The sequence below is a fragment of the Gopherus evgoodei genome, chromosome 2 (assembly GCF_007399415.2).
Source record: "Gopherus evgoodei ecotype Sinaloan lineage chromosome 2, rGopEvg1_v1.p, whole genome shotgun sequence".
Taxonomy (NCBI): Eukaryota; Metazoa; Chordata; order Testudines; family Testudinidae; genus Gopherus; species Gopherus evgoodei.
In genome coordinates, this window is record NC_044323.1 from 210,667,177 (window position 1) to 210,680,218 (window position 13,042).

Sequence of the window (13,042 nt, forward strand, 5' to 3'; positions counted from 1 at the left end):
GTATAAAGAAGATGGAGAACAATTGATCACCATGTCCACTGAAGGTCGGACAAGAAGTAATGGACTTAACCTGAAATAAAGGAGATTTAAGTTAGATTTTAGGAACTATTTTCTAACTCTAAGAATAGTTAAACTCTGGAATAGGTTTCCAAGGGAGGTTATGGGTTCCCCGTCATTGTCCATTCTGTGCTTAACCTCCAAACACCTGTCAGGGATGGTCTAGATTTACTTGCTGCTGCCTCAGTGCAGGAGGCTGGACGTAGCCTCTTGAGGTCCCTTGTAGCCTGACATTATGATTCTATGAGTTTGATTTGAGGGAGGGGAGTCACACAGCCTATGGCATAAGAGGAGTGGGTGGGAACAGGACTCATGGTGTTGGGGAAGAGAGGAATAGGGGAACAGAGCTCCTGGCATGGTGCTGAGGAAGGGAGATCCTGCTTGGAGGGATGGGAGATGGAGGGAAGATAGAGACAGTGCTGATGGGGAAATGGGAGGCAGAGACCCTAGCATGGGGAAATGGGGTGCGCAAAGCCCCTAGTATTGCAGGGGGAGAGTGGGCAATGTTGAAATGGGTAGATGCAGGAAACAGGGGATCAGACAGAACCCCTGAGGGAACAGATGCAACCCCCACCACTACCAAACCCTCCAGAGGCTTCTCCCTACCCACCAGTTTCTTATTTGGATTGAACTTCAACCAGCTGTCTCGTATCTGTGTTGGACGTTGGTTAAGCATCCAATTCTGTCAAAAATGACTTTGGTCACTGGTGATATTGCATCTCAAAATGTCTGATTGCCCTTATTGCAGGGGTTCTCAAACGGGGTTGTGACCCCTCAGGGGGGTCGTGAGGTTATTACATGGGGGTTTTGAGCTCTCAGCCTCCACCTACAAACCCTGCTTCATCTCCAGCATTTATAATAGTGTTTAATATAAACATTTGTGGTTTTTTTTTAATTTATAAGGGATGGGGCTGCACTCAGAGGCTTGCTGTGTTAAAGGGCTCACCAGTACAAAAGTTTGAGAACCACTGCATTAGTGCCTTAAATCAACACTGTGCAGGATGGTGGCACTGCTATGTATAGATTGTTCAGGATTCCTGTACTAGAGTGATTCCTTCATACTGTATGAGTCTGATACAAACGATAGAAATGACACTGGTTAATTCCTGTATATGAATTCAGGTCTGAAACTGGCTTAAAAACAAAATATTACACTTTAGGGAATAGCAAAAGTATTTAAAGCCATGGATTTGGCAAAATTAATTATAGTCAAGTAAGTATGATTAGAATTCATCTTTCATTTGTGTGCTTCTTGCTTGTCACTCGCATATCTGGTCCGAAAGCCATTGTAGGCGCGTGGCAGGCTCCATGATTTGTTAGACTTAATGTACCCTCACTGTGCACATACATCATTTTGAAAGCTTATTATGTCTACTTTAAGATGAGAGATGATGCAGAGCTGTCAAGTGGTGCCATTACCATAGACACAGAAATAAATAGTGACACTATCGTCACATTAAAATGACCACTTTTAAATATTTGCCTTTGTTAGTGTATTTACTCTATGTATTATTTCAAGACACAAAATTGGATTTCTTTGTAACTTTAAAGCATCACAACAACAATCTAAAGGGTAAAACAAAATCTAATAATAAATTTGTACTGGTATCATTGAAATGTGACTAGTGACATTTCTAGTCAACATCATTATCATCATCTTCCTGATCTCTATTGAGAGCTTGTGGGTTACCACAGCCTTCCTTGTGTAGGCATATATGCAGTTCTATGAAGGAAAGATCGTTCTGACTATAGACACACTTAACTGTAGACCAATGCCTACTGGTACAGGCACAAATAAGGTCTTGCAGAAGCTGAGATGCCATTAGTCCCGTGAAGAATACAGGAAGTAGATTATACACATTTTTCCATATGTGCTACAATGATGATCCAATATCTGGTTTACTTATATGTGAAGACACCCAAATCTTTGTTTGGCAAGATTCTCTTCTGACATACTATTCAAAACTGTCCTTGCATGGGGGAAATTTGGCCAGTGACTTTTCCTTTTTTGATAAATAGATTGAAGTGCAAACAATTCAGGTCTCTGTGGGTTTCCTTTTCTTGCTCTGGTCATAGGTCTCTGGGTCCTTTTCTTGCACTGTCTTGCTGCAAAAATTGCACTTGTCTGTCAGACCTTCCCAGTTTAGTAAGATCTCTGAAATGGTAAGCTCCCTTTGTTTTGACAACATTAAACATAGATTCCCCAGAGTACCAAATAGGGTTGAGACAGTTATATCTCTTAATGCATGTACAGCAGGAGGTATATTGCAGAAGTCGAGTGAGTTTGCCACAAATTGTGTGCACAAGTATAAGCAATGCTTGTTAGTTGTGCTTGTAGTGATGCCTGTTTTAGGCCACAAGTTATCTGCATATTCCATTTTTGGAAAGTAGTGAACAGCACAGTCCAAATCGTGTGTCAGATGATCTAATTGTTATAGTTCCTTTGACACCCAAGAAACCCGGAAGCCACTCTGACACATACAGCGTGCAGAAGCATCTTTGTGTCACTTCCTCTTGAGTACTGTTCAAGTGTTGGGGCTTGTTTTCACTTACTGGTGGATCGACGCTGCAGCTATCAATCTACTGGGGGTCAATTTAGTGGGTTTAAGAAGACCCACTAAGTTGACTGCAGATCGCTCTCCCATCAACTCTGGTACTCCACTGGAATGAGAAGAATAAAGGGAGTTAACGGGAGAGTGTCTCCCGTCGACATAGATCTACTTACCAGCGTCCACACTACACTAAGCTACGTCGACTTGAGTTACGCTACAAATGTAACTCAAATTGCATAGCTTAGATCCATTGGGCTTCTTCAACACATTTAATGGTGATCGACTTCATTACTTCACTATTGAAAAAACATCCAGCAAGGAGGAGTGTTTGTGCTGGCGTACTCCTGCAGTCTCCGGTCCATTTTGAACTGTATATTGACAGAGAAGTTTTACAAATAACTGCTTCTTGGATGACATGTTTAAAAACTCTTTCCATGGAAGCACAAGAGTGTCCACCAGTCACCTGATATTTCTTACATCTAACCTTATATCCTGTCTGGTGCTGTCTTGCTGCAGTTTTCTGTCAAAGACTTCAGGTACAGAATTAGCTTTTAGGACCTGCCTGAAGTACTCAGCAGCAAGTTCATCGAATGTGTGGAATTTGTGTCCAGACATCATTTGTATGACAGCCATGGCATCTCTGCTATGCACTGTGGTTTCTTTTTTGCGTGCTCTTAGCTCATGGATTCTTTCAGCTTCCAGTTGATGCCCCAATTCAGCTTTGTCTGTGCTTCTTACTGTTACATCAGCATGTAAGAGGGACATAGGTTCAGGTACCCGTGGAAGACTAAGAATAGTTGGTATTGAAACATCATCTCTGTATCTTGCTAAGGATTGGACTCTGTGGAAAACAATTTCAGGACTGATAGCTGCTGTGCTTGTCCCTCCCTTGCCAGACTTAAATTTGGTCTTTTTCACCATGTCAGCACATGTTTTGATTGTAGATTTCTTGACTGGACTGAAGAAGCTATATGTCCCATGAAAATCAAGTGCACCTCTCACAGATCTTTCAATTTGTCCTTCATCAGCATCTGCTATTTTCAGTCAAGACCCTTATATGTGCTCTTCATCTCCAGTGCAGAGGCAAGGACTTGTTTGTGGACTTTGTCTTCACTACTTCATTGGGCCACTGCTTTCTCTCATAGTTCTTGCATTTTCATAATATGAAGCTGTATATTATGATCTCTAACACTGACTTGTGCATATGTGTCACTGAATTAAAAAGCTAGTTTCTAGAATATTTCAAAAGTTAGTACTGCATGCATAGGCAATTACAAATTAAAACCTTCTACCAGACAGACTAGACATTGTATGTACAAAAGCAAGAAGTATTGTGTTTAAATATTCATGCATATTTATATCTGTTCACTATGTAGTACAAACTATAGGCAGACAAGCTACTGCTACTGGTGCCCAATCTTCAGTGTGAGACTGATCTGTTCAGCAAATTTCAACTGAAAATATAAAACAGTTATCACTCATGAGATACTTTGACAATTAAGAATGTGATCTGAAAACATTCCACATTAGTATATTGCAAAATGTTGATATTTTACTGTTTTTGCCATGTGCGAAATAGCTTTAATCATTGCTGAAAAAAATATTTGCTCATGAAAAAACAATAAAAATACTTTGTTTGGTAGTTTTGACCAGTAAACACCATGTTAAGGTGTTGACATTAACGTGAACAGTAAAAATTATAGTCAGTCATGTTGTAGTGGTTCCAGAACTGCAAAAAAAGACACACTCATTTTGGGTATCGTTTCACTGTACTCTTCAGCCTTGCTGCACCACTTGACAGCTCCATGTCATATTCCTATAAAGGTACATAAAGTAAGCTTTCACATAATATCTAATGTAGATGTGTGTAGGATGAGTACATTACATGCCTAAAATTCTTTTGGATAATGTCTTCATGCCTATTGTGCTTTATTCATTTTTATTGCTGGAAGAAGAAAATTTACCACTGAGAACAGATCATCTGGCCAGTGAGTTACACACTTTTTTCCTAATGTACATGTATATTTGCAATAAGTAAAGGTTACTCTTAGAACAGCAAAAAATAAAGAATAAAGATGTTGCTTCTGTTTAAAGATATTGCAGATGTTCTTAGTACTGTAGAAGTATTACACAGGGTTATTATTTTTTTTTTTAAGGCAGTATTCTAGATTTGCCAGTAGAGAGCAGCTGATCCACATTCCTAGATTATTTAGAACAATATGAACAGAAGCTGAAGTTTGGGGATGGGGGAGAAGGAAACTTGATGACTCACACACGCTTTCTTTGTGTTTTGTTTAAGTAGCAACAAAGCCAAAAATATTAGTATTTATTGCTACTGTCTGGCACTTGATTTCTTGTCACTATTGTAAAGTTTTATGTTGGTACATATGTAGCCATTTAATGACTGATTATAACAATTTATTTCTCTGGGGGAAGAGGAAGATGCAAATTAAAGCAAGCCATCAAAAGGAGACATTCGGGTTCCTGCAGTGCATTTAACTATGAAATCATGACTGTAGGGGTTTCTGGTGATATATGTTGTGCGTTTAGTGCTCACAGCTTTAATATGTCATTATAGATGTACTTAAACTGCTTTATGCAAATACTTTAAAATGAAATTTTATCACTTATGATTTTGATTCAAATAACAGCAGGTTTTCCTTCTAGTTCAATTCATTGTTGCTGCTAGGATACATAAAGAGTGGCTCTCTTACATGGAGGACACTAAGCAATGTTGAATTTCAAATAATGTGGGGGTCGGGTGTTTTTTACTATTTTGTACAGGTTCCTAGACTGGCTCTTGAGATTTCAGATTTCTTCCACAGTTTTGTAAAGAAGTTATTAGCTATGAAGAGACAGCCAACTTAAAAATCCTGAGCCTTATTCTTGGGTCTGCCCCAGCCACTTTGCCCTGTTCTAGCAGAGCAAAGCATTGAAAGCCCAGAGAAAACCTGCTTTCTGTAGCAGTTCTGTGCCCCCTTGAGCCATATTATTGAGACATGCCTGAGAGGGAATTAAAGAAGGCATGTACAGGGAGTCCTTATGTCCCATGTCATACCCTGCTGTGCAATAGTCTGTGGGGCTGTTGGCAGCCAGGCATAAATTGGAACTCAGCCAACTGGAGGCTTAGACAAAGGCTCGGTGGCATAATGCCACCTTTGCCCAACCTCCAACACTCCCTCCCCACCCTTTCCTGGTCCTGTGCTAAGCACAAATTTAACTCTTAAAAATATTTGCTTAACATCTAAAGATCAGTCCCAAGAGTATACTAACATATACTTGTGAAGGTAGGAAGGACATAAAACCCAAACAAAGATACTACTGTAACTTACAGAAAGTTAATGTTCAGGTAAACTGGTGGCATTAGATTTTATACCAACAAAATATGGCCATATTATTGTTGTCTATATATGCTAATTTTCATTGCACTGAGGGTTACTGCGTGATGTGATTATGTAAATACCCAATCCAAGCTATGAAATGTTATATCGTAATGGCTTGAATTATTGTAAATATAATCTGGCTGCATCTGTGGACACGGTCATCATGTACTGGAGTGGGATCTTTAGGGGCTGGGAAAGTGGGGGAGACCCCTAGGAACCCCTGGTTAAATTCTGTCACCAAAATTGATGGAAACATTGACATTGCACCTCTGGTTACAGCTAAGTAATCCCTATCAGAATTAGTTTCTCCCTTGTGCTATGTCAGATAGTAGGTATTTTAAAATTCTTTTCAGAAGATGAAAGTTTTGGTGCTCAATAATTAGTAATACCAGTGCCACTGGACTTCTTGTTGCAGCATCAATATTCTCATTCTCTCTATATATAAATAAACAAATAATTAGGAACAAAATACAAGTACCCCAAAATATAAATTTAATAAAACCTTGTTGGCCAAAAATGGTATCTCCTTATTTGGATTTTTTTGGTTATGAAAAGTGGGTTTTATTTTTAAATGGGGGAAAAGAAACTAAAGTGCTGATGTTTCAATAAACTCTGCATGTGCTGGTCCCTGTTGAAGTCAAAAAGCAGAATTTTGCCCAGGGAGAATTTATTGAAAGCTTGGGGCTTTAGAGATTCTCCCTTAATGGGCTTTCTTAGATGATCGAGGAATAGATTTTTGGGAGATGTTTGTTAAAATACTGGCAGCAGATCAGTACACAAACAATCCTCGACTAAAGAGAGCATGGAAAAGAAAAACAGGTTTTTTTTTTTCGTAGGCACATTTCTGAGGAGTGCTATCTAGCTGTCTAATTAGATGGAGGGAGGAAAATGCTTGTGAGCAGTGTATCAGGCTTGCTGTCAGAATGCACATTTTGTTGTGAAGCTGCTAGACTCTTATGCAAATGTTAGATTGGATTAGGTTTTCTAGCCTGCTTATTAAAAAGAATAGATTTTCCAATATGAGATTATTAGTAATAGCAGTATTATGTGGCAAAAAAAAAAAAAGCGTGAATAAGTCACCTGTAGAATTTCTGTAGTTTGATTTTTTTTTTTAAGAGTTGGGGCAGGTCTACATGACCTGTGCTTGTACCAGAATGTGAGAGATAAGGAAACTTTAAAGGAGAAAAAAGTAAACTCATTCTAATATTTTTTAAATATTTAAAAGTGGATGGCAGCTTTCAGAGAAGGGTAAATGTTTGGGTAGAAAAAGCATGTGGTAAGATTGCCACACAGTAGATCTTTGGCAGTATATTAATCTTCCAGCAGCAGGAGCATTTCATGATGTGCATTTGAACAGATGTGAAATCTGCAAGTGGCCACCTACCTGAAAGTGTAATTCTTTGATGGGCAACTCTGACCTGAAAATCAAACAATGGATTCTGGCCGTAAATGTTCTCAACCTTGCTTTGATGTATGCTGATCAGATATATTTCTGCTTTCTGAAATGATAGTGAGAGGAGAGATCAGTTCAGGTAACAAAATGTCTGATATAATAGTGAACGGTTTTCTATGCTTCATGTTCCATGAGGAATAGTGAAAATTCTGAATGAGTTCTGGAGGAAAGTTGAGAAAGGGGGAGCTTTCAATTTTCTAGTCAGTCAGAGTCAGAAGTTAAAATTACATTGCTGGGGCATATTTTTGTTCTAAAGGTATTTTTCAGGCTTTCCCACTCCTACATACTATGTCACTTTTTAAACCCTTTTACTTAGTAAGTTTTTTTTTTTGTACTTTAAACCTTCTCCCTGAAACTTAATTAAGAATCCCTTTGACCAGCAGCAAGCTATATTGATCTATCTGACAAGTACCCCATTCAAAAATGTAAGAAATATTTTTAATAATGCCTTTCAGATAAAATCAATTACTCAAGATACCTTCCCTGCCTTGCCCATACCAAATATTCCTCATAATAAGTGAAATAATTGGTATTAACAGAAAATATCAGTTTATTTAGATTTAAACATTAAAAAAGAATACTAAATTGCAGAAGAAATGTGATTGTTTGAAACACTAGAGGAAAGAACACTTTTATCCTAATGCTTCCAGAATAGAATTGTCCTAGTGTTATGAAGAAGTAGTAGTCTCTGTATTAACTACCTACTAACTACTAGGTGCTTGAACTGGTGTTTCTGCTTCACCTTTTTACAGGATGTCATCAATAATTTGTGGGATGATGTAGTTGGGAATTGGTCATGCTTTGAGCAGGGGGTTGGACTAGATGGTCTCCTGAGGTCCCTTCCAGCCCTGATATTCTATGATTCTAATTACTCTATCCTTTTTGTGTTGTGAAGGGTTGGGAGCACTGCAGTCCTAATAAATAATCGGAAGCAATTGCTCTTTAAGAAGGAAAACTTCTTTTTTGAATGTCCATGTATTTAAAGAGAGTCAAGTCAGTACTCAGGAGATGTTATGATGACAATATTGAAAAATTGAAAAAAGTCACCTAAGTAGGCACTGAAATCCTCATTCCCTGACTCCAAATGAAAACCGATAAATCAGGGCTGTTGAAGGCTTTGACAGTATTGTTCAAAATCTCAAGGGCACTTATTTCAAATGACTTTCTGACTATACATAGTCAAGCTGGTTGATGAAATCCTTGAAATTAATTTGCTGTCTTTTTTTTTTTTAATGAAACATTCCCTTTTTCATCTCCCAACAGCTCAGAGGAAATTGATTTTTTTTTAACACTCCTTTTTCATCATCATCTTTGTTTGTTTGTTTTTTTTCTTTTGCACAGAGATTCTGACAGAATATATCAAACCTGATGCGGAATGTTTGGAGTTGTTTGCTCGCTGCCTGCAGCCTGGTTGGACCAGTTGGGGAAATGAGGTTCTTAAATTCCAACACATTGATTATTTCATTGCTCTGCACAACAAAAATGAAGTAGGATCTTTCGGCTTAATTTGAAAACTTCTCCACTCCCCGTAGTTCTAGAACACAATTTTATTACAAGGGGTGCACTCAGAAGGCAATGTAAATGAAACAGACACTTAAATTGAAATCCTTGTAGTGATTAGCCTTCTGATTAGACTGGTGTCTTCAGTTTCACAAGGTGTTCCTGTATTTTGATTCCCCTTGAGAAGTAGGGCAGATCACTTGAAGTACGTGCTTCTGAATCGGATTGATTTTTCTGAAAGAAAATACTACTTTGGATTGGTGACAAATCAGAAAACAGGGGAAACTGAAGTAAATAAGTATAAATACAGCGTATCTTACCACATAGTCATGTGTCTTTCTATCTCCTGAGATAAAGGTAGCAGTGCCCACATTAATAGGTATGTGGACTGTTGACTGGAACATATTCTGTAGTTCTAAAAATTACACTTTTAAAATAGCCAACAATTCCATTTTTTTAATGCTGTTAATATTTTGAGTATAGTCTCAACATCTTACAAATTCTGCATATTAAGGCATATGTATATGGTAAAAGTTCAGCAGAATATAAATTTTATAAACCTTGTTTCCTCATTCTTGAAAACATTTTAAAAACTAAGCTATGCGTCATGTTTCAATTTATACCTAACTTACTTTTTTAGCTCCTCTTTCTTGTAATGTTCTTGAAAAATATTTATTTAAAGTTTTATATCCGTTCTTTTGAACTGATAACTGTTTCGGCACTAATTAAATTATTTTTAGGATGATATACTGCATATGTCCTTTGCTTCCCTTAGGTTTTACTATGAAAAAGATAACTGTTTAATGAAACATTGCTGTTTGTATGCAACATTGGAGGCAAAGAGATCCTCGGAAGATAAATCGCCATTATTGATAACAAGGAGCAAAATAAATCATACACCTCAAATTAAATAAACTTTTGATTGTTTTTAACCAAAGCCTGATGTTCACAAGTTGTCTCTTTCGTAACTTGAACACAATGATTTTTAAATTAAATTTGTTTTGTCAGTGTATTATTCATAGGTTTTTAATTTCTCTGTTATAGTTTATATTGTGGTTCAATTTCGCATTTTTTTTCTTTATTTGGGCTGTAGACATAGCAAAGCTGAAGTAACGGGTTTTTTTACACTAGATACAGTTAAAACAGAAAATGTACGCAAATATTTCAACAGGGAAATGCAAGCTGTTATAATCCTACCAGTAGGCAAAAACCTTCTTAATAGTTACGGGTTTCTAATTGTTCAAATTGTAAGAGGAAAAAAAAGCTATATATGTACAATATATATAATTGGCATTTAATATGTCTATGTGTATGTATATATTGTTTTACTTGGGTTTGTTTAGGCTTCCCTTAGGAAGCTAATCTCATAGTTAAAAAACATTGTTCTATGTAATTAAGGGCAAAATGTTTATGCAAAACCTTTATTGATATAATGGGAGCTTTGCTTACAGAGTAAGTGTGAAATATGGTTTTAAGATAGTTGAATGTCAAGGGTTACAAGAGGAAGTAAATGCTATATAAAACTCAGTCTAGAGCAGCTCCCAAACTGAGAATCTCATGAGACTTTTTTTATAAACATGTAATTAAATAAGCCCCATGGTACCAGGGCTGTGTGACTTATTCTGGGCTTTGTTTAACACATCTTGTGCAGTTCTAAAAAGCCTCCTCTACAAGCACCAGCAAGGGGTTGTGGTGCCATAGCATTAATGGTGAGAAGTGTGTGTTGGGGGAAGGGCTACAGCACCTAGCATTTTTGGGATTTGAGGTACTCCTACCACCCATAAGAAGCTGGCACCAGGCTGCTATAACTTAAGCTGCCTTCCAGGGCTGTGTGACTTATTCTGGGTGCCATAGCAGTCCAGAATACGGAGAAGTCAGAAGTAGCGTAAAGCCACCATAGGCCCCACAGAAGTTGAGTTTTGTGCTGCACCTCTTGTAGGCACAGCACATATTTTCAGCCCTAGAGATTACAGTCTGAGGGCTTAATCCTCCTGTTGGCTCCAGGCAGGCAGAACTCTGGGCCAGCGGGGACTGCCACTGAAATCTGTGGAGTCCACGTGGGTACCAGAGTCCACCTGCACAGAGCTGGCACCTTCATTTTTAAAATGTCAACTAGTTTTAGGTGTCACTCCATTTCAGGGTTCCATCTAAAGAGAGTTGGGACCTGATCTTTAGAAGATGAGGATCCAGAGTTCCAGCTGAACGCAGCAGATGCACCATGAGCTCATCTTCAAAAACCAGGTCTGCCAAAAGTTGAAAGATTAGGCTTAAGTGATTTATCCCTGACCAGGTCTTATATGGCGGAGTCAAAAATTTATTTAAAAAATTAAATTCCTAGTCCTTATGGCTGTGGAGAAATATTTCCAAGCATGAACCAGTGTAAACAGATGTGTTGTCTTGAGTCTGCAGCCAATCTGAAACAATAGGATTAACAAGGTATGAGTTGCCCTCATTTTCTCAATAAACAATTAACTCTGAAACTTAATGACACTAATATTGTCCGTGATTATTTTAGCAGAAATAGCCAGCTATTATGTTTGTCTCATAATCCCAAACTGCTTCCCACACTTTCCTGGCTGCAAAAAGTTTCCATCTGTCTCTTACCAGCTGCCAAATCTTTCTATAATGCCAGTTGTGGTGTCCATACAACTATCCGATGACATTGAAAATTCAGGGCAGAGTAAAATCAAATTAATTTAAGTGGACCTCCCTCAACTTGAAATCTAGTTACTCTTTTTTTTAAAAAAGCAATTACAGGTACTATTATGTATTGTGGTGATAGCAAAAGGAACCCCGGCTTATTGTGCCAGGCCTGATACAAATGTGGAATAAAAAGACAATCTCTGGCCTAAAGAGCTTGCAATCTAGGCATAAAATGACAGAACAGTTGGAAATACATAAAGAAGCACAAGATATGAGTTTAGTTCAATTCAATGTGATACGCAGCAGCTGCCTATGTATTGTGTGCCCCTTAGTTTTCCTGACAAATGTTTTGTCATCGTTTTTCTATTTTTAAAAGGTTTTCCTCTTTCTTGTTTGCATGAGTCTCTTAACATAGCAACAAGGAACGCTGACTTTATGCAGAGTGCTGTCTAATGAACAAAACATACACTGAAGAATATTTTTTTTTCTGATTTTCACTTGTTGCAATATTAGGCCTTTTAGAAGTACAGTAGGTCATTTTTCGACAAGTGAGATTTTTAAATTGGTATATCTCTTTATTATCAATATGAAGGTTTATTGGAGGAAGAATTGCAGAAGCTCAATGCTTAAGATCCTTTGAGAATTATATAATTAATAAAAATCTTACCTCATAAGAGGAATATTAAGTCATTTAAAGCTATCTTCATATTCAGAATTAGAGTTATTACCAAACATTTTTATGAAGCTGAAGGATTGAATATGATTTTGAAATGTCAAATTATCATATGACCTTTACTTATATTTTTAAAATCTAATAAATAAAATCTTTTATACTGTTAAGATACTTTCCGGAATAGTTATATTTCTAGGTATTGATTGTGATATGAGCTCCTGTTTGAAATTATCTACCAACACTACAAAGCTTCTGTTATAAGATAAAACTTTATTTAGAAGTGAAGTAGTAGTCTAATGTGCTTTTCTCTTTCCATAAGTTTTCAGTCTATGTAGATGGCAAGGTCAGTAAAGAAGAAGCTGTGAAAAATTGCTTCCAGGACATGGTGATAATTCAGGAGATACAAGGATGACAGCTGCGAATATGCTCTAAGTATTGTGTTCATCAACCTTAACACATCATTTGAGACTACTTACCATTTTACACCTGTATTTAAATATAAATTATTGATAAAGGTAGGCAAAATCTGAGATCATATTTATCCAAACTGTTGTAAGAGTCATGATGGCTCGGTTGGCAGATCCTTATTGAGTGGAAGAGCCTTGCTTGACCCTCTGTAAGACCTTGTGTCATGAGATTTCATCTGGGCCCTGATTACCAAAAGTTCCCATATTAAGCTACTTTTATATCTTCCAACATCAACTCCACTGCAAGTGGTGTGTGTGGGATGTGGAGCTGCTCTGCATTAATGTGTTTTATTATTAGGACTGTCAAGCAATTA

At 37.5% G+C, this 13,042-nt stretch overlaps 1 protein-coding gene across 7 annotated transcripts in view; it reads left to right on the forward strand.

The window, feature by feature from the left end:
• METTL4 (methyltransferase like 4) overlaps positions 1 to 12,748 on the forward strand; it is a 31,770-nt gene extending 19,022 nt beyond the window's left edge. For 5 of the 7 annotated variants that reach the window (XM_030552861.1, XM_030552858.1, XM_030552859.1 and 2 more), the window contains exons 9-10: positions 8,787 to 8,878; positions 12,581 to 12,748. In XM_030552861.1, coding sequence (XP_030408721.1) covers positions 8,787 to 8,878; positions 12,581 to 12,673 — 185 coding nt within the window. In that variant the 3' untranslated portion in view covers positions 12,674 to 12,748. Of the gene's footprint in view, positions 1 to 8,786; positions 9,883 to 12,580 lie in introns of those variants that run through there. The other 2 variants (XM_030552864.1, XM_030552863.1) reach the window with 2 other exon arrangements.
• Positions 12,749 to 13,042: the final 294 nt, after the last annotated feature.